Source organism: Vulpes lagopus, chromosome 23 (assembly GCF_018345385.1).
Source record: "Vulpes lagopus strain Blue_001 chromosome 23, ASM1834538v1, whole genome shotgun sequence".
NCBI classification, from domain to species: Eukaryota; Metazoa; Chordata; class Mammalia; order Carnivora; family Canidae; genus Vulpes; species Vulpes lagopus.
The window spans coordinates 15,589,901-15,610,000 of NC_054846.1; the positions used below are offsets into that span (position 1 = coordinate 15,589,901).

The 20,100-nt window shown below is 32.2% G+C and overlaps 1 protein-coding gene across 1 annotated transcript in view; it reads left to right on the forward strand.

Moving 5' to 3' along the window:
* LRBA (LPS responsive beige-like anchor protein) overlaps positions 1-20,100 on the forward strand; it is a 730,439-nt gene that overhangs the window by 344,301 nt on the left and 366,038 nt on the right. The window contains 1 exon segment of the mRNA XM_041738215.1: positions 18,064-18,230. Coding sequence (XP_041594149.1) covers positions 18,064-18,230 — 167 coding nt within the window.

The window sequence follows — 20,100 nt, forward strand, 5'->3', positions numbered from 1 at the left end:
ATATATCACTACATGAGAATTCATCCTTTTTATATATAACCACAATATTTCAATTATCACATTAGTTTTCTGCAGCAAGACATTTTCACAATGTAGAATTAGCTTTATATATTAAGTCAATATTGAAATGCTAGTCTATAAGATGACTTTCAGTTACGTGTTATTATGAAAGAAGTTTTGCCACTATAATTGGTAAAATAAATCAGCTGTATATAATAATTTTCATGGATTGATGCCATTTTAACATTTTGGTAGTCTAAGTCTTATCCGTTCATTAGAGGTTATACTGTTTCACTTTAAGCAGTCATAAATAATATAAGTTCATTGATTTTTGTGCTGCTTTAATTTGTGATTGGGTTATAGTTGTATAAGAGCTATAAGCACTTCTACATATCCATAGTCCAGATAACCCAAATCTATTTTTATTGATTTGCTTAGATTGTTAAGAAGATAAAAACAACAAAAAAAAGTATCTTTAAAAAAAAAAAGAAATAAAATTGATTTAGATTAACAGTCCTTTCTGTTTTTTAAAGTAAAAAAAATTACACTGGAAATTACATGTATCAATAAAAGGGGAGGGCAAAGAAGAGAAGAAATAATGTAATGAAAACAGTAGTGTAAATTTAAAAAAGAACATTCCCCAGTATCTTTCCCGTTACCATGCTCCCCAAGATAATGGTTTGGCCTGTAACTTTTTAGACTTCCTCCTATAAATGTACACTTTATATGTATTTTTATGTATATATATTTCATATTTCACATGTAATATACACTTAACCAAAAATGGATTTATAATTGTAGGGAGTTATTTTGAGTCAGGACTTCTTACATTTTTATTTGGCTGTGGACTCAAAATTTTGAGGATCTGACCATGAGAAATTCAAACAAATATGACCATAAAACTTTATGTGTAATTAGGGGAAGTTTACAGATTCTGGCTTGAGAATGTCTCGTATAATGGTCTGTGTTGTTTGCATACATCACTTTTCTTATAGCAGTCATTTAATGAGAGTAGAGGCTGTTTCTCTTTGATATAGGCATCAATGTGTATGTGTATGTTGTACGTGTACGTAAATTTGCATGTCCTGTAACCATTGACTGAATTGCACCTTAAAGTTATGTGATGCTGGTATATGATATTAATTAAGCCCTGCTACAAGTTATTTGACTGTGTTGAGACCTTTATGGTCATAGCTGAGTGATACCAAGTTCCCGCCTAAAAATTAAAAGATATCAAATGCATGACACCACAGTTATGTGTGATCATGGGCTGATTAGTCATTAGTCCATTGAGATGTCCCCTTTGAGAGGATTGTAGGATAGGAGTAAAGAAATATATGGTCCTGAAGTAAGAACCAGATGCCAGGTATAGTTTCAAATTAGAGACCCCCACATGTTATGGGCCCAGAGCAAGAAAAGGGACACTTTATGCAAGGATTGATGGTTTCTCGAGGCTTGCTGATTAAGCGCTTACTGAACTAGGTGAAGAGCATGATTCACTTCATGTTGGGAAGGATTAGTGATTAAATGTATGATCTCATGTAATGCCAATAATAATAATAGGTACATGCTTATATGCATTAGGCAAGCCATTAATGCATGGTATACATAGGGATGTTGATATGTTGTTGCATTTTAAAATTCTGGATTATGTTACCTTCTCGGATACATTGTGAGAATTACTTATATCCATTAAAAATGTTTTAAAATTATTTGTGTCTACTAAGGGAAACAAACATTAGCTATTGAGCCCTTTATAATAGGCTCTGTTTCTTATTTTAGTTTCAGTACCTAGTATAGGCTTGGAACATGGGGCAACATTCAATAAAGAATTGCTAAATGAATGAAAATATCAACTGCTACATGATAGAATATAAGATTAATGAAGTTTTTCGTATTCAACTAGCAAAATCTGAGGATTCAATCTTTTCATGTGAGATCCTAGATTGTTTTAGATTGATAAGATGTTCTGTTCCTATTCTAATAGAAACATAACAAAAAGTAGTAATTATGTTATTTTGTATTGCTTATTAGATTTCCACTATTTTTTTCCTCCAGTTTTACTGAGGTGTGATTGTCCAATAAATATTGTATGTGTTTAAGTTGCAGAACAGTGATATTTTGATATATACATACATTGTGAAATGATTACCACAGTCAAATTAACATATACATCACCTCACGTAGTTACCATTTTGTGTTTGTGTGGTGAGAAAACTTAAGATTTCAAGTTTGAAATAGGGACATTCTTATTAACTATAGTTACCATGCTGTACCTTGGATATCAAGAGCTTACTCATTTCAAACTTAAATTTTGTATTCTTTTCATTAATATCTTTCCTTTTCACCCACCCCCTGGCCTTTGGTTACCACCATTCTACTCCCTTACTGTGAGCTCGACTTTGTTTTTAGATTCTACATACAATGAAATCATGCAGTATTTGTCATTGTGTGTCTGGCTTATTTCAGTTAGGATAATGTCCAGGTTCATCCCAGTTGTTGTAAATGGCAGGATTTACTTATTTTAAAGCTGAATAACATTCCATTATATATGTGTGTGTGTGTGTGTGTGTGTGTGTGTGTGTGTGTATGTACGTGAATGTGTGTGTATTTATATCACATTTCATTTATCCATTTGCCTTTGGATACTTAGAATGTTTCTAGTATCTTGCCTGTTTTGAATAATGCTGCAATGAAATGAGAGTGCAGATGCATTTTAGAGGTAGTACTTATTTTTTTTGGATATGAAGAAGTGAGATTACTGGATCATAAGGTAGTTCCATTTTTGATTTTTTGAGGAATTTCTGTAATGTCTTCCATGGTGTGAATTAGTTTACATTTCACCAACAGTGCACAAGGGAAGTTCTCTTTTCTCCATATCGATACTTCCCAACACTTTATAGCTTCTATCTTTCTGATGATAGCCATTCTAACAGATATGAAGTGACATCTCATTGTGATTTTGATTTGCATTTTCCTGTTGATTAGTGATGGTGAGTGAGCATCTTATTATGCACATGTTGGCCTCTTGTATATGTTCTTTGGAAGAATATGTATTTGGTTCTTTGCCCATTTGTAAAAACCAGGTTATTTTTCTGCTACTGAGTAGAGTTCCCTATATAGTTTGGATATTAACCTCTTCTTGGGTGTTTGGTTTGCAAATATTTTCTCCCATTCTGTAGGTTGCCTTTTCATTTTGTTGATTGCTTTGTAGAAAGTTTTTAGTTTGATGTAGCCCCACTTGTTTGTTTTTACTTTTGCTGCTTGTGCTGTTGGTGTTAATGTGAAAAAATAGTGCAAGATCAGTGTCAAAGAACTTCTCCCCTTTGTTTTCTTCAAAGGAGTTTTATGCTTTCAGATCTCACGTTTAAATAGCTCATTCCCTAGTCGTTTTTATGTATGGTATAAGATAAGGGTACAATTTCATTCTTTTGCATGTGGATATTTATTTTTCATTACTAGCATTTAATGATGTATAAAGTCAGAGAATTTAAACCTCCTTAGTAATTATTTGCTGGACTTACGTATGGCAGTGTCATATATGTACTACAGTATTTAAGTTTTCCAAGGGTTAAGACTTGCTTCTCGCTTTGATAAGTAAACAACCTTCTAAATATCTTATAATCTATTTTTTCTTTTGCTTAGGAGTTCTTTTGTTTTTAGCTTTTATTTTATGAGACTCGAGGTATTGATTTAGAATATTTAATTACATGTGAACTGTAAATCTGTTACTACAATCTGCAGTATATGATAGAAAACATGGGTTTAGGATTTGTCAGAACTAGGATTGGCGTGGCCACTAATTAACTATGCAGTATTGGAGCAGATATTTAAATTCCTTGTAATACGGGGGTCCTAAAAGGTCACTAAGTATAACCCCAAGTCTGGGTCTTTTAATTTATTTGGTCCAGCCCCGACGATGAGTACTAAGTGGCAGTATTAGTTATTAGAGTATCATTTATGTAATAATCTTGAAATTTTCCTTCATTCACTCAATTAAAAATAAGTTTACAGTTGATCCTTGAACAACATGAGTTTGTACTGCGTGGGTCCACTTAAACCCACCTTTGTTTGTTTGAACTTAGTTGTTTGAGTTCTTTATATGTTTTAGATATAAACCCCTTATTGGACATATTATTTGGAAATATCTTCTCCTATTGAGTAGGTTTCTTTTTGTTTTATTGATGGTTTCCTTCTCAGTACAAAAACTTCTTATTTTGATATGGTCCTATTTTTTTATTTTTGCTTTTGTTGACCTTGTCTGAGGAGACAGTTCCAAAACATACTAAGACTATGTCTAAGAGTTTACTGTGTATCTTTTATCTTTAGGAGTTTTATGGTTTTAGGTCTCTTTAATCTGTCTTGAGTTTTTCTTTATGCATGTAGTTGTCCAGTTCTCCCAACACCATTTATTGCAGTGATTGTCTTTTTTCCATTGTATATTCTTGCCTCCTTCATTGTAGATTAACTGCCCATATAAACATGGTGGATTTATTTCTGGTCTCTCTATTTCATTGATTTGTGTTTCTGTTGCATCATTGCCATAGTATTCTGATTGATATAGCTTTGCAGAATAGTTTGAAATCTGGGATTGTGATATCTCCAGCTTTGTTGCTTTTTTCCTCAACATTTCTCTGGTTTATTTAGGGTCTTTTTTTTATTTGTATACAAATCTGTGTTCTAGTTCTGTGAAAAATGCTGTTAATATTTTGATAAGGATTCAGTACATCTGTAAATTGCTTTGGGTAGTATGGATGCTTTAACAATATTAATACTTCCAGTCCATGAGCATGGTATATCTTTCCATTCATTTCTGTCATTTTTCATTCACTTTTGTAGAAGATTTTTGAAACTAAGCCTTAAATATATGTTTTTTTCTATCTGCTCTTTTATACTGACTTGATATTTTTGTTACCATGTGCATGTAAAATTGACAGAATACAAAATAAGTGAGCTAATAATTGGTTGGATTATAATCTTTTTTTTTTTTACACATTTGTCTAGTTTTTTATTTTATATTCTGTTACTGAATTGAATCACCCATTTTCTCTTTCATTTAGTGGTTGGAATGCAGTACAAATGAAGTCCTGTGATAGTGGTTTTTTCCTGCCGTTTATTTAGTTATCTATCTACCTATTTATCTACCTATTAGAGAGAGAGAGAGAGAGCGAGCATGAGCAGGGGTGGAGGAGCTTAGGGACAGGGAGAGAAAATTTTAAGCAAGCTCCATGCTCAGCACAGTGCCTGAGATCATGTCCTGAGCCAGGCTATCCAGGTGCCCCTATTTTTTCTAATTTTTAAAGTAAACTTGTTAATTTTGAGACAATGCAAACTATGTTTTAATTCAAATTCCTTTCCTATTTGTCATCTTTCTTCTTCTTTTAGCTTTATCCTCCCCCCCCCTTAAGCTTTTTACTCTTATTTGACCTTCTCATCTTTAAAAGTGAGTGTAAATAACTTTTTTTGAATCTAAGAATGATACTATTCTATTTTCCATAATGATTCTGCATTAGTAGTGATTAATGTATCCTAGTGTCTTGCCATATTTCTTCCTTGATGTATACTTTACATGATTGGTTTTGTCATTTTGTGAAGAGATGGGTGATTAATATATCTTGAGGTGTCATAGCCTAATACCAAAGCATTAGAATGGCATTTCGCATCTCAGGTATGGTCTTTACATGCATTATGGTTTTGGACATCTTTCTAAAGCTTTTTAAATATATATTTCTTCAATAAATAGGTAAAAGGAAATGGTAATCTTGACAATATATTTCAATTATAACTTTTATATTTTCTTTACCTCAGATAAAAATTTTGATAATCATGAACATGATAAAAAATACTAGCATAATTAACAAAAAGAGTATTATAGTCCTTTTAAATGTCTAAGTTACTATTTTGTAGCATGTAGCCAATGAGACCATGTGATCATTATGGTATAGTTAATATAGCTCTGACTTTCCAGTACCTAGTACTTTAATCTTGACTCTGTCATTTACTAGCTATGTGAGCTAAGGCATCATTGTCTCATCCTGAAATGAGGATAGTAATGGTGCCTACTTAGAGTAATTTTGTGAGGAGTAGATGGGATTTGATAAATGTGCCTGTTACTGTAAGTACATATTAAGTATTGAACAACACAGCTAGTGTTGTCAGTATCAAAAGGAGAGCATTTTTCTGAGTAATCTCTGGCAATACCCAAGGAATGCTTACCTGTTGCACAGTTCATCTGGAACTGTTACCTCTGCCATAGGGCCTTGATCCAGGTACTGCTATGTTAGAGTCCTGAAGGTTACTTCTAATTATCATACAAATGGCTGTTCTAGGAATTAGCTGCTGTTTCTTTATCCTTTTGTGCAATGTACAGACATATACTTTTCCTTTTCTCATTTATAGGCTTAGCATTGATGGGATATCACAGTGCAGAAAAGGAAAATAATACTCAATAATAGATACTGTATCTCTTAGAACTCACAGGCCATGCTCCTGCATAGGATGAATATATTTTTTATGGATGTATCAAGTCTCTGTTTAAACGTTCAATTTCTAATTTGTCTTGGTTGTCTTAACTGTTGACCAAATCATGTGTTAGTGTAAAAATTACCTTTTCTTAGTGAATTTTAAAGTAATGATAGAGAAGAAGGTAAGCTAACTTAAAAGTCTTCATAGTGTATTCCATACATTTATCACGTAAAAATTGTTCACATAAAATTAGAATTTTGGCTTCTGTTGTTTCTGGCTTATTAGTGTGCAAAGTAAAGCTAAGAATATAAGATTTTTTTTTTTTTATCATGGAAAGGAAGACTGAACACTTGAGTTGATGGGAATAGTTTCCTTCTATTTATCTATTATACTAGTGCTACCTAGATGTGGTGTGGTGAGCAAACTGCTAACTAAACTAGTCCACTAGTCCACAAAGAGCTAAGTACAGAAATAGCGTAACCGGTATTTAGAAACTTTAATAGCTTGAATGTCTGGCTATTTAAAGTTCCATTTAAAAAAAAAAGTAAAAATAAAAACAAGTTCTTTATTATAGATAGTTTGAGAACAGTACCTAAAACTACCTTATATTGAGATCAGTATCTAAAAACCAGTTCATTCATTGTGTTATTTTGAATTAGTCTATGTTAGCAGTATCTTTGAATAAGAACTTATAGCAATCTAACAGTATTCAGCTAAAGTGATATAGTTGACTCTATGTTAAATGATTTATATAAACCTTTGAAGAAGAATTTTCTTTTGAAGGAAATAGATAAAAATATATATGTACCAAGGTCTTTTAGGTTCCTAGTTCCAATTGTAATATGGAAGTGGTGGGTCTGCCCCCAGCCCCCAACACCAAGCAATTCTCAGATATGAGGATGTCCAAGAACCCAACTCAGATCTGACATGATACTGTGTACCAAGAAGTAGCACCAGGTTCCACAGGATGAGTTCGGTTATGGGAGACTGCTTCCCACTCTTCACTTCAGATGCCAAGCTCCAATCTGTTACCTGTGCTTCTGCCTAACTAGCTACATATTGGTGGTTCCCAATACCTCCTTTTTAAGTTTAATTAATTTGCTAGAGTGGCTCATAGAACTCAGGGAAACACTTAATGTTTACCAGTTTATTAAAGGATATGATAAAGGATATGAATTCAATAGCCAGATGAAAAGATATACATAGGGTGAGGTCCTAAACAAAGGAACTTCAGTCCCTTTGAAGGTTGGGGCTTGGCTTGGTGACATGTGGAAGCCATCTGCCTCCCCAAGCCTAGAAACTCTCCAAAAGAGACCAAAAAGCTATACTTTTGGGTTTGGATGGAGGCTTCATTTTATAATCATGTTTGACTAAATTATTGGTAATTGGCTGATTCAGCCTTCATCCCCTTTCCACTTCCAAGAAGTCAGGAGAGGGGTGTGAACTTAAAATTGCCCACCTTTTAATCACATGGGTGGTCTTCCTGGCAATCAGTCCCCACCCTTCAGTTGGAGGGTCCAGGAGTGACCTAATTAACATAACAAAAGACACCTTTATAACTCTCAACATTTAAGAAATTCCAGGGACTTGGGGAGCTGTAAGCCTGGAACTATGGATGAAGACCAAATATGTATTGTGGTCATCTGAATGACCATGTGTACGTGTCTTATAAATTATAATATTGCACAAAGAAAATATAAGCAAAGCATATATTAGGAGATTTAAAAAGAGAAAGCTGTGTTAATTACATGTCTTATTCTGTTACTCTTTTTAAAAAGGTTATTTATTGGGGTACCTGAGTGGGTCAATTGATTGTTAGAGTCTTGGTTTCAGCTCAGGTCATGATCTCAGGGTCCTAAGATTGAGCCCCATGGGGTTCCACACAAGATGAGGAGTCTGCTTAAGATTCTCTCTCCCTCTCCTCTGCCCCTCCCCACTGCTTGCCTGCTCTTTCTCTCTCTCTCTCAAATAAATAAATCTTAAAATAAATAAATAAAAAGGTATTTATTTGGGTTTGTTCTCTTGTCTTCCTTGCCTATTTTGCTGTATTTTGTTTTTCTTTATCTGCAGCCCTTCCTTCTTGGTGAACAGTTACTTAGCCTTTAATTTCTCTGGAAAACTCTCTCAGATTCTGAATAGTACTTACTTTCTTGCTCCTCCCAAATACATGATACATACCTCACAGCAGTTTTCTCATATTGTAATTATTTTCAGCCACTTGTTTCTCAACTACAATGAGATGGTGAAAGAAAAAAAGGAAAGGGACTGTTTGTTGTGAAATTTGTTCACATCATGACTAAGCCTATAATAAATGTTAGGTGTTACTCTATGCCTGGCAAGTTCTGGTTGTTTCATGTCTATTCTTATTTGATCCTTTTACAAAATGTATTATGTTATGTCCTTTTTTATATGAGGAGACTGAGGCACAGGAGTTTAAATAACTTGCCTAAGCATGAATGTGTCAGAGCCAAGTATTAAATTTCAAGTCATCTCGCTCTAGAATCTGTGTTCTAAACCACAGTGTTAATTATGTTTTTTATAAGAATGAATCTTTTTTTTTTTTTTTGTCTTTTTGGTTCTTCATGCTTGTTCTTAACTTGAAATTAAATTTAATCGTATTAGCCTAATACATTAAGAGACTAGTTTTGTATGCTTAAAAAATTCTGATTAGGTAGCTATGTTGAGTTAAAAGATGATAGAATTTGCTTAAGATTATATAGCTCTTCTATAGACTAGCAAAAAGACATTGAAAATTCTTGATTTTTCTCAGTATGTGTATTTGTGTATAATTATATAATCTTTTGTGATGATATATTTCTGTCTCATATTATGATTTTTGAAAACATAATTATTTGGGTTTAACCCTATCTGTTTTAATTCCATGTTAATTTTATTGATCATAGGTAATGATCACATTTTACTTTATTTACTTACTGGTATATGATATATGCAGACATTGTATGAAATCAGTTTCTCTGTTGGGAGGTATTTTGCAATTCACCTTATAATTGTGTGACTTTTTTTATTGTGAATAACTCTACTGTATTGTAGTGAAATAAAATAATTGAATAAAAACAGTACTATTGTGTGGGTTTGACACACAAGTGGAAAATAGCCCTCTTAGTGTTGACTTGCTTTTACAAATACCATTTAAAAGCTTTTTAAAACAAGTTTTTTATTATCAGAAGGCTAAAGATAAAAATTAAAACCTGTATTAATCTCCAAATTATTTTAAAATATTGTTTGAAGACTGCAGTTTGTAGAGATAAGAACCCAATACATTTTATCCAGTCCATTAAAACAATAAGAAATGGTAGAGATACTTTGATAAGTGTTCTGCCTGTTTTAACCTTGAATGCTGTTATCGGGGGGATGATGCTATATCTGTTTCATTGGCTTAGGCTTTTTCATGCTGAGAGAAATCAATACTTTGAGGTGTTGGATGACAGAGGAATCACTTCAGAATTAAAGGTGGCTGTCACACATTGTCATTGGTTGACTTTCGTTTGCTGTTGAGGTTTTTAAGCTTTCATTTTTCTAATTCTTTTTCAGGAGTCTTTGTAAGATTCATGTGGATAACTTTTTCTTTTTTTAGACTTTAAACCTGAGTTAAGGGATCAAGTACAAAGACCTCCAAAAGTCAAATATTTAAAAGCTTCTTTACTTGTCCCATAGATGATTTTCCTTTTACGTGGTTTCCAATGAGATAAGTAATTTATAGTGTAACAGATTTTTGAGACAAACTGTGAATTAAGGTAGTATACTTAGGTGTTTACCAGAAAGTATGTTTAAGTTAATTAAAAATATAATACTCTATGTGTAGCCATGAGAAAGAAGATAGGACTGGCCCTCCTGACATGGAATGATATATAGTTTGATTCCATTTAAATGGGAATTATATCTTATTATTAATAGTGATTACCCCTGTAGAAAACAACTAGCCAGCCATGGAGGAGGTGGAAAGGAAAACTTTCTTTTTCTTTCATATGTTGTTATTTTTTTATTTTTAAAGACAAGTATGTTTCTTCAAAAAAAAAGTTTAAGATATAAAACTTGTAAAACCAATACACCCGAATTGCTTAATTAATATTAAAGTCTTATACAATATTTTTAAGATTTTAGCTTTGAACTTTAAAACTGGGATTTATTTTTATTTCACAATAATATGCAGACAAAGGAAATTGCTTTATAATGTTTCTCATAAAATGTACTGAAACTTAACTCTAGAAACAGTGTGCATTTAACATTATTATTTTACTTTTTCTTGATACCAAAAGTGTTTTTGAGAAGCCCATTATGTATGTCTATCCAGTCATAACCCCTTTTTGCCCTATTAAGCTAAATATTGTTCTGATTTTATGGAATGACTAATTTGCTTTTGTTTTTCCATTCAATAGTTAAGTATGTTTCTTTTAGTATTAAAATTTCTTTAGCAATTTTTGAGCTTCATTTAAATGGAATCATGAAGTATGTGTTTTGATCTGGCATTTTCAACATTTTTGTGAAATTTGTTCAGTTTCTTATATTTTTCTATTTCATTTTGTATGGCACGCTATTACATGAGTAGATGATAGTTTTCCATAATCTCTCTACTGTTGATAGGTAGTTTGTTTCCAGTTTTTAACTATTATGAATAATGTGGTTTTGACAATTTTACAAGTCTTGTGTTGTACATGCTTATGCACTTCTGTAGGGAAGTGACTGTATTTATCTCCTCAATTTTAGTAGATATTGCCATAGTGTCTTCAGAGGTGTGTATCACTTTCAATATCAGTGCATAGTTGTTTCCATACTCCATTTTCATCAAAAACTGATCAGTGCTTTTTATTTTACTATTCTAATGTTTGTGTAGCGGTAACGTCATTGTGTTATTTGGGCTTTATTTACAAATGAAGCTGTATATCTTTTCCTCTGCTTGTTACATTTTTTAAAATTTTTTTGTGGTACTTGTTTATCTCTTACCTAGTTTCTTATTGCTTGTCTGTTTTTTTCTTTATTGATTTGTGAAGATATTTACCTGTTTGGTATTTGAGATTTTTTTTTGATATGAATTTTTGAACTACTTTATTACCTATTTTTAAAAACTTCTTAAATAAACTTTATTAAAGGATAGTTTGTATAAAATAAAACACATCCCTTTTAGATATATAGTTTAATGAATTTTGACAGATGTATACATTTGTGTAACTGTCATAGTCAAGTTACAGAAAATTTTTGTCATCTCAGGGAGTTCCCAGGTGATTCACTGTTGTCAGTTCCTCTTTATGTGTGTGTGTGTGTGTATGTGTGTGTGTATATATACACACACATACACACACACACACACACTCAACCTCTGCCAACTGCTCATCTGGTTTTTGTTATTGTAGATGGTCTTGTATACTATACAAGTTCATATAAGTGGAATTATATGGTAGGTGCTCTAATGTCTGGATTCTTTTGATTACTGTACAGTCTTTGGTATTCATCCATCTTGTGTATATCACTCATTTGTTTCCTTTTTACTACTCAGTAGTATTTATCCATTCATTTATAGGTGGATATTGGATCATTTCTAGGGTTTGGCTCTTATGATTAAAAGCACTATGGGCAATATACTTTTGTGAGAATATATTCTTCTTCATTTTGAGGAAATACCCAGAAGTAGAATTGCTAGGTTCTATTATAAGTATATTTTTAAACTTACAAAGAACTGCCAAACTATTTTCTAAAGTAGTTGTAGATTTTGCACTCTGATCAGCTGGGTAGTAATGAGAGTTCTAGTTGCTCCACATCCTTGCCAGTATTTGATATTGTGAGTCTTTTAAATTTTAGCCTTTCTACTGGGTATATAGTGATAGTTCATCGAGATCTTTATTTGAATTTCCTTGTTGACCAAGCATCTTCTCATGCACTTATTAGTCATTTGTATATCTTGTGTGAAGTGTCTTTTCAAATCCTTAGCCTATTAAACTGGTTTGTTTTCCTTATTAAGTCATAAGAGTTCTTCATATATCTTGTAGGACAATTGTTTGTTATGTGTATGGTGAATATTTTGTCCCATACATATTTGTGACTTATCTTTTCAATTTCTAAGTGGTACCTTTTAAAGAGAAGATTTTATAAGTTTCGGTATAGTTTAATATATTAGTTTCTTTACAGTTATGATTTTCTTTTATGTTTCCTTTTGTGTCTAAGAATTTCAGTGTAAGAATTTTCTGCCTACTCGAGGGTCATAAGATTTTCTGCTATGTTTTCTTCTGGAAGTGTTACGGTTTTTATATTTAGATCTTTGGTTCATTTTTTTTTAAAGATTTTATTTATTTATTCATAGAGACACAGAGAGAGAGAGAGAGAGAAAGAGAGAGAGGCAGAGACACAGGCAGAGGGAGAAGCAGGCTCCATGCAGGGAGCCTGACGTGGGACTCCATCCTGGGTCTCCAGGATCACACCCCGGGCTGCAAGCGGCGCTAAACCACTAAGACCAGGGTTGCCCTCATTTTGAATTGAACATTTTGTTTATGGTATGAAGGGAAGACAAGTTTGTTTCTTTCTTTCTTTTCTTCCCCCCCACCCTGTGAGTGGCCAGATGTTTTAGCACAAGTTGTTGAAAAGACATTCTTTGTTCATTTAACCACCTAAACTCTTCTCAATTTAGAATTTTATAACATTATTTATAGTTAAATTCTATAATTTTCTTACATAAAAATGTTACTATTTTCTTTTTAGTTATATATATATATATATACTTTAGAATCAGCTTGTCAGTATCTGTAAGAAAGGCTAAGTTTTTACTTTTTAAATTTTTAATATATTTTTAAGTAGGCTCCACATTCACCGTGGCTTGAACTCACAACTCTGAGATCAAGACCTCAGCTGAGATCAAGAGTCAGATGCTTAACTGGCTGAGCCACACAGGCACCTCAAGACTGCTAAGTTTTTAATTAAGATTGCATTGAATCTATAAAGTCAATTTGAAGGGAGTAGGTATTTTGACAACATGGAGTTTTGAAATCTGTAACCATTGTTTCTCCATTTATTTAGTTTTCTTTAATTTCTGTTAGCAGTGTTTATAGTTTTCTCTGTATAGCTTTGTATATTTTAAAATACATATTTTAATGCTACTGTAAATACTATTATTTTCATTTTCCAGTTGGTTGTCCATCTATAAGCATGCAATTAACTTTTAGTATATTGACCTTGTATCCAAGAAACTTGTCAACTTATTTACAAGTTTTAGTAGTTTTTCCAGAACTTTTAGGAGTATTACATACATGAACATATCTACAAATAAATACTGTGTTATACCTTCTTTTCTAAACTGTCTTTTTATTTCTTCTTTTTACCTCTTTTTTGAACTGGTTAGGATCCTTTCTATATAATGAATGAAGTCATGAGAGAGAGGACGTACTTGTTTTTATCCCTAATTTTAATTGAATGATTTTCATAGATACACTTCTTGAGGTTTAAAAAAATCTCTTTCTCTTACTAGTTTCTTGAGTGTCTTTTTGTGTTTTTTCTTTTTTAAATCATGAAATGCTTCTGAGTGTTGTAAGATGCTTAAAAAAAACTATTGAGGCTATACTTTTTTCCTTTTTTTGTTATAAAATGGCTTATACTGATATTCAGATATTAAATCAACCCTGCATTCCATGGATAAACTCTTCTTTATCATGATATATACTTCATTTTGTGTATAGCTGAATGCTAATGTTCTGTTAGGGATTTTGTGTTTACACAACTTGTATTAGTTTTTAGTTTTCTATTCCTTTAATATAAATTGCATTATATTCCTTAGCTTCTACCATGTGTAAAGAGTTTAAGGTTTGTATTATTTTTTCCTTATATATTTAATGTTTAATGATAAAACATGTAAAGCTATACATTTTCATTTAAATTCTGTCTCATCCAATAGCCACAAATTTTTCTAATTTTTCTTGTGATTTTATCTTTGACCCAGAAGTTATTTGGAGTTGATACATTTAGAGTTCAATTATTTTGGAATTTTTTAGATTTTTTTCACCTGCATATTTTGCTAAAGAATCGAGGATCTCTATATTTCCACCTTTCTGAATAACTTTCTCTTCTATCATAATTTTTCCTTCCAATTTATTTTTTTTTAAGATTTTATTTATTTATTCATGAGAGACAGAGAGAGAGGGGCAGAGACACAGGCAGAGGGAGAAGCAGGCTCCCTGCAGGGAGCCCGACATGGGACTCGATCCTGGGTCTCCAGGATCATGCCCTGAGCTGAAGGTGGTGCTAAACCACTGAGCCACCCAGGCTGCCCTTCCTTCCAATTTCTATCTTACCTTCTCAATAGACATTTTTAAATTTGTTTCAAATATGAAAGCTACAGGAGAAATATTTCCTAAGTCTTGAAAATGTGTCAAGGATAGAGATCTGGGGAATAGCATAAAATTTGTGTGTGTTTGGCATATAGGATGCGTAAGCAGGCATATTAAAAGATAATATACCACATTGCTGAATTATAGAAGGCCACAAGGTCATAGCTAGTAAAATTTAGTCCTGTTTATTCATTATTAAGATAATCACATGCTTTTTAAAGTGTAGGGTATATAAATATATCTGTGCAATACCTAAGTAAATTCTTCTTGAAATAATTCTGGGACTGTTTGTGAGAGGGCAATTATAAGAATATTTCAGGAACTGAATTGTGAACTAATAAAGATCTATTTTAGGGCAGCGGTAAGAGTGTTAGTAGGAAAGAGGTAAACGGGTTTTGCTGAAATGGATGTTGAGATACAAACGGAAAATTGAGAAGTCACAGATGACAGAATATAGTAGCATGTTTGGGATTAAGATGATGACTACAGTTTTGTACATTTTGAATTTTAGGTATTTATTTGAATAATTGGAGAATATCCTACAGATAGAAATGTGGGCTCAGAGTTCAGGATTAACAGCTGGGGCAGAGATGACAAATTTGGAAGGTAGATCTAAACTGACAAAAGGAGATGATATGGGAGTGAATGATATTGCAAAGGGACATTTAGCAAAGCTTTAAGGAAATGCCAGCATTTCATAATGAAAAATAATAAAGGAAGAAGTTTGACCATCAAGAAGGGATAATTGATGGGAGTGTACTAGAAGAATATACTTCATTTTAAGTTCATGCCTCTCTGAGCTTTCATGCAAAGGACAAATAGTAAAGTTAGGTAGAGACATACTGGAAGGAAAGACCAAATATGATATTGTTTTTATGTATGCATTTACATTTAAAGAGCTAGAATAGGGGATCCCTGGGTGGCTCAGTGATTTAGCACCTGCCTTCAGCCCAGGGCGCGATCCTGGAGTCCCGGGATCGAGTTCCCCATCGGGCTCCCGGTGTGGAGCCTGCTTCTCCCTCTGCCTGTGTCTCTGCCTCTCTCTCTCTCTATGTCTATCATGAATTAAAAAAAAAAAAAAGAGCTGGAATAGTCACTTGAGTAATAAGTGGCTACTCTAAATTTTTTCTGTCTTCAATTATTACTTTATCTTTTCCCTCCAAGTAAGTGAATTTCTTTTTAAGAAGTAGGTTTGTCTCATATTTATTAATTCTATGGTAATAAGTCTTAAATTTCTTTAGCAATAATCAAATATATTTGAATTGTTAGTTCCCAAGATGCCCACTTCTTTTCTTTTTAGATGCAGATATTTTTGTTCAGATTGAAATGTTTTTGTGGTCATTGTGTGATGTATTACCTAGTTTATGTGTTGCTTAAAATAGGAAAGTTGATGTAAAGTAAAACTGAATGAAAGTATTAGACCTGGCCTTTGATTTTATTGATAGGTAAGTAGGATTTCTTGAGGTACTTCCACTCAACTTCCAAACACAAGCACATAGACATATTACAAATATATACTCCACCAATAAGTAACATGCATTTGATCTTGAAGCAAATATTCTTCATCTTGTTCACTTTGGGTGATATGTCATACATAGAATATATTATTGGTTTTTAAGAAGAACATGATCAAATTACATTTTAAGGAAATTTTTAAAAAAATAGATACAAGTTCATTATCTCTTTACAAAACATTCTTGTTTGGTTTCCTTTTATCATGTTTTAAGGTCAGAATGTGACTCTAATGTTCCACAATGAGACAGAGATTGATAATCAGGGAAGAATAGCCCTTTAATGTGATTTATACCTATAGATTTTATGTCAGATATGAAAAGTTACTGTTTAAATTGTAAAGGAGGATCCATTAAAGAACACTTTAAGCTATTTTACTATTTAGCTTACTTTGGATGCTTCTGTTTAGAATTATGTCTTTTTAAGCAAAGTTTAATGACCTACCAAATATTTACAAAGTAAATTTGATAAAGTTAAATTTTTGTAATATTAATAAAAGAAAAAACAGGCTATTCAATATTTTTTTGATATTTTTAGTACTGTTTAATATGAATATATTTGGTGTTGCGGGAGTATAGAAACCAGTAATTTCTAATTTCATCAATAATTTTAATTTACTCTTATCAGATGAGGTTAGGACAGATTATGAATACAGTAGAGAATGTTGGAAGGTATAAAAATTCTTCAGATATCTACCATTTTGTCCTTTTGGTTTTAGTGTATGGTTGAGTTAGATATGAAATAGCCTATAGAGTACTTCCTGGTTCTTGAGTAAATCTCTGAAACAAACATATAGCAATTAATGTTTTAGTTATAATGGAATAATTCCCTAGTTATCTTCATTTAAATTGCTGGTCGTTCAAGTATTTCTTAATTGTATTTTCTTTTATTTGCTCAAATCATGTTTTTGACAAACTGATCTTCCTATGGTTTGCTTGACTCAGTCTTTTTTTTAATATATACAATATGATATTTTCCTTTAATTTCTTATAAATTATTTTAGTTCCTAACATGATTTATTTTCTCCACATCCATGGTTAAATAAAAGAAATAGCTTGACATTACCAGTGTACAAAAACTATGAGGTTACCCCAAATCTTCTTATCGTCCAATTCTTAGAGCTAGTATAATACCCTCATTTTGCATGTGAGGACAGTTATACCTGAAGAAATAAGTTAGTTGCCCAGGACTGAATGGAGATATTATAAGGATGATACCTTAGTCTGGTTTTTGTTTTGCTTTTCAATCTCTTGTTTACATTTATATATATAAAATATGTATTGATATATCTTCTCAAAACCAATTTTCTCCCTTCATAGCATTTTGGATATTCCTCTAATTGCTTTCTCTACACCTTTTTATTAAAAATAATATTGAGCTTCAGTGATTTAATGTCAATACTGTATTTTTATTATCATTTCTTTCCTACCAATCTGAAAGGAATGGGGATTCTCCTAAGCAAGGGCTATACACAGAGAGCTTTCAACACTCCTAAAATTATGAACTTCCACTTTACACCCTAGGGAGAAGGAAGGAAAATCCAACAAAAATTTTGACCTTCCTTCTTAATGCATCAGTTAGATTGAATGCCTTTCCATGAGCTATGAGCCAGTTTATCAGTGCAGGTGTGATTATTACCCTTATTGGAATTTTAAATTTTGGTTGGTTCAATTCACATTAGAGATTATTTCATGGTGTGTTTTAAGTTTTTTCCCCATATTTTTCAGTATTAATGGATGTTTCTTTTTTCCTATCCAAGTCACTGTGTGCCCAGTATTCAGCAGACAAACGAGAGGATGAGAAGATGTGTGATCATTTGATAAGAGCAGCTAAATATCGAGATCATGTGACAGCAACTCAACTAATCCAGAAAATTATCAACATTCTCACAGACAAACATGGAGCATGGGGAAATTCTGCAGTGAGGTAACGTTTAGGATTTTCTGATTTTCTGCAGAAGGCCTGGTTTAAATAAATAGCTTTGGATATGATCAAGGCCAGATGAAGAACAGAGTAATTTAATTTTGTATTTTATCATCTATTATGAATGAGGGGTAGAAAAAAGGGGTAGAGGAAATCAGTATGGGTACAGTTAGGGGTCTTTATAGACAATTTTAGTTCCCTCAACTGCTTCTAATGGAATATTTGTTCATATACTCTTTATGAATTAACTTTTAAGGGAAATAGTTAATGTAAGCTATTTTATTAGCTACACTTAAATCTGAATTAGCACAAATACACTATTTTAAAAAACCATTTCCTATTTTACACTTCTGAGTTTTCAACACATAAATTTGAAAACATTAGTATGTGTTCTTTAGAACTGCCTTGCAAATTGCAAGACTCTGATAATAAAAATAGTTAAATGCCTTCTTTAATATTTTATTCACTATATAAAATATATATGGATTATATATTTTGATTCTCAAAGAGAGCTTGCAATTTTTTGTTTTAATTTCTAGAAACAGAATAATTAAATTACCTTCTAGAGGAACTTAAATTACAATATCTAGTATTCTTGGAATATATGATGCTACAAATTTTAGAAACATTTTTGGGAACACCTGGGTGGTTCAGTCAGTTGAGCATCTGACTCTCTATTTCAGCTCAGGTCATGATCTCAGGGTCATGAGATCAAGCCCTGCTCAGTGGTATATATACTTGAGATTCCCTCTCCCTCTGCCCCTCCCTACCTGACACACACACAGTCTCTCTCTAAAATAATAGAACTTTTAAAAAAAGTTTGACTGTTTTCAGTAATGTTAATGAGAATTTCTATATTTCCTCATTAGAAAGATATATTTTTAATTCCTCATTTCTACTTAGCTTTTTCTAGAAGACAATAAACAATGAAAATAGTGAATTTTTGTTTTGAGTGCAACTATCCACTAAATTAGGGTAGATATATCTTATGCTTATGAAGAATACTTAAAATGAATTACATTTCTGGACATACCATTTTTGGTGTTAAGAAGGAGGAATGCAGGTCAGAACTTGAGGTCAAAAGAGCTGAATGAAGGCAGGAATAGCTTTTGCTTAATTCTATTCCAGTTGATCTCAGCTGCAAGAGTGTCATGGAAATGATATGAATTACTGGATCAGAGCTTTGTGTACCTTATCTTACAACATGAATAAGTCTATGGATGTGCATTTGGGGCAGGAGTAGGGGTTGGTTGGGGGTGCTCTTGAGGGTTTTTCAGATTCAAGATACTTTAATGTTACGGATATCATGTAGTCATTTTATAATCAGGCATTGAATAAATTAGGATGACTTTGGCATATGTTGCCTGTCATATATTGGGAACTCTAATGTGTTTTGAATTTTTTAAAAGTTTTTTTTCTTAAATGGAGTTTTATGATTTTAAAATTGAAAACCTTAGATAACGTATGCCCAATGTTGTATTTATGCCAAGTCTATCATTTTATAGGATCAAAATTTTTTCTAATGATATATTTTCTCTTATATAGCATAGTATACCTGTGCTATCAACATGGAAGCATTGCTTTTATGATGTGATTTTGGTGTAGTAAAGTATCTTGGAGAACTAAATGGATAGCGAAATGTATTTATGTAGAAATGATTACTTTCTGTAATAGAGTTGTTCAAAGGCATCAACTCTTATTATACAGCCAAAAACAGTTGAAGTAAATTCAGAAATTTTAATATTTCAAAATACCTATATAAAAATACATTTTTTTACTTTTATCCCTACCAGCTGGAAGCAGCTGTCAAACTGTTAGCATTTAAATGTGTACATTTTTAATTAGGAGCAGCAACAAAAGATGTCTCATCAAA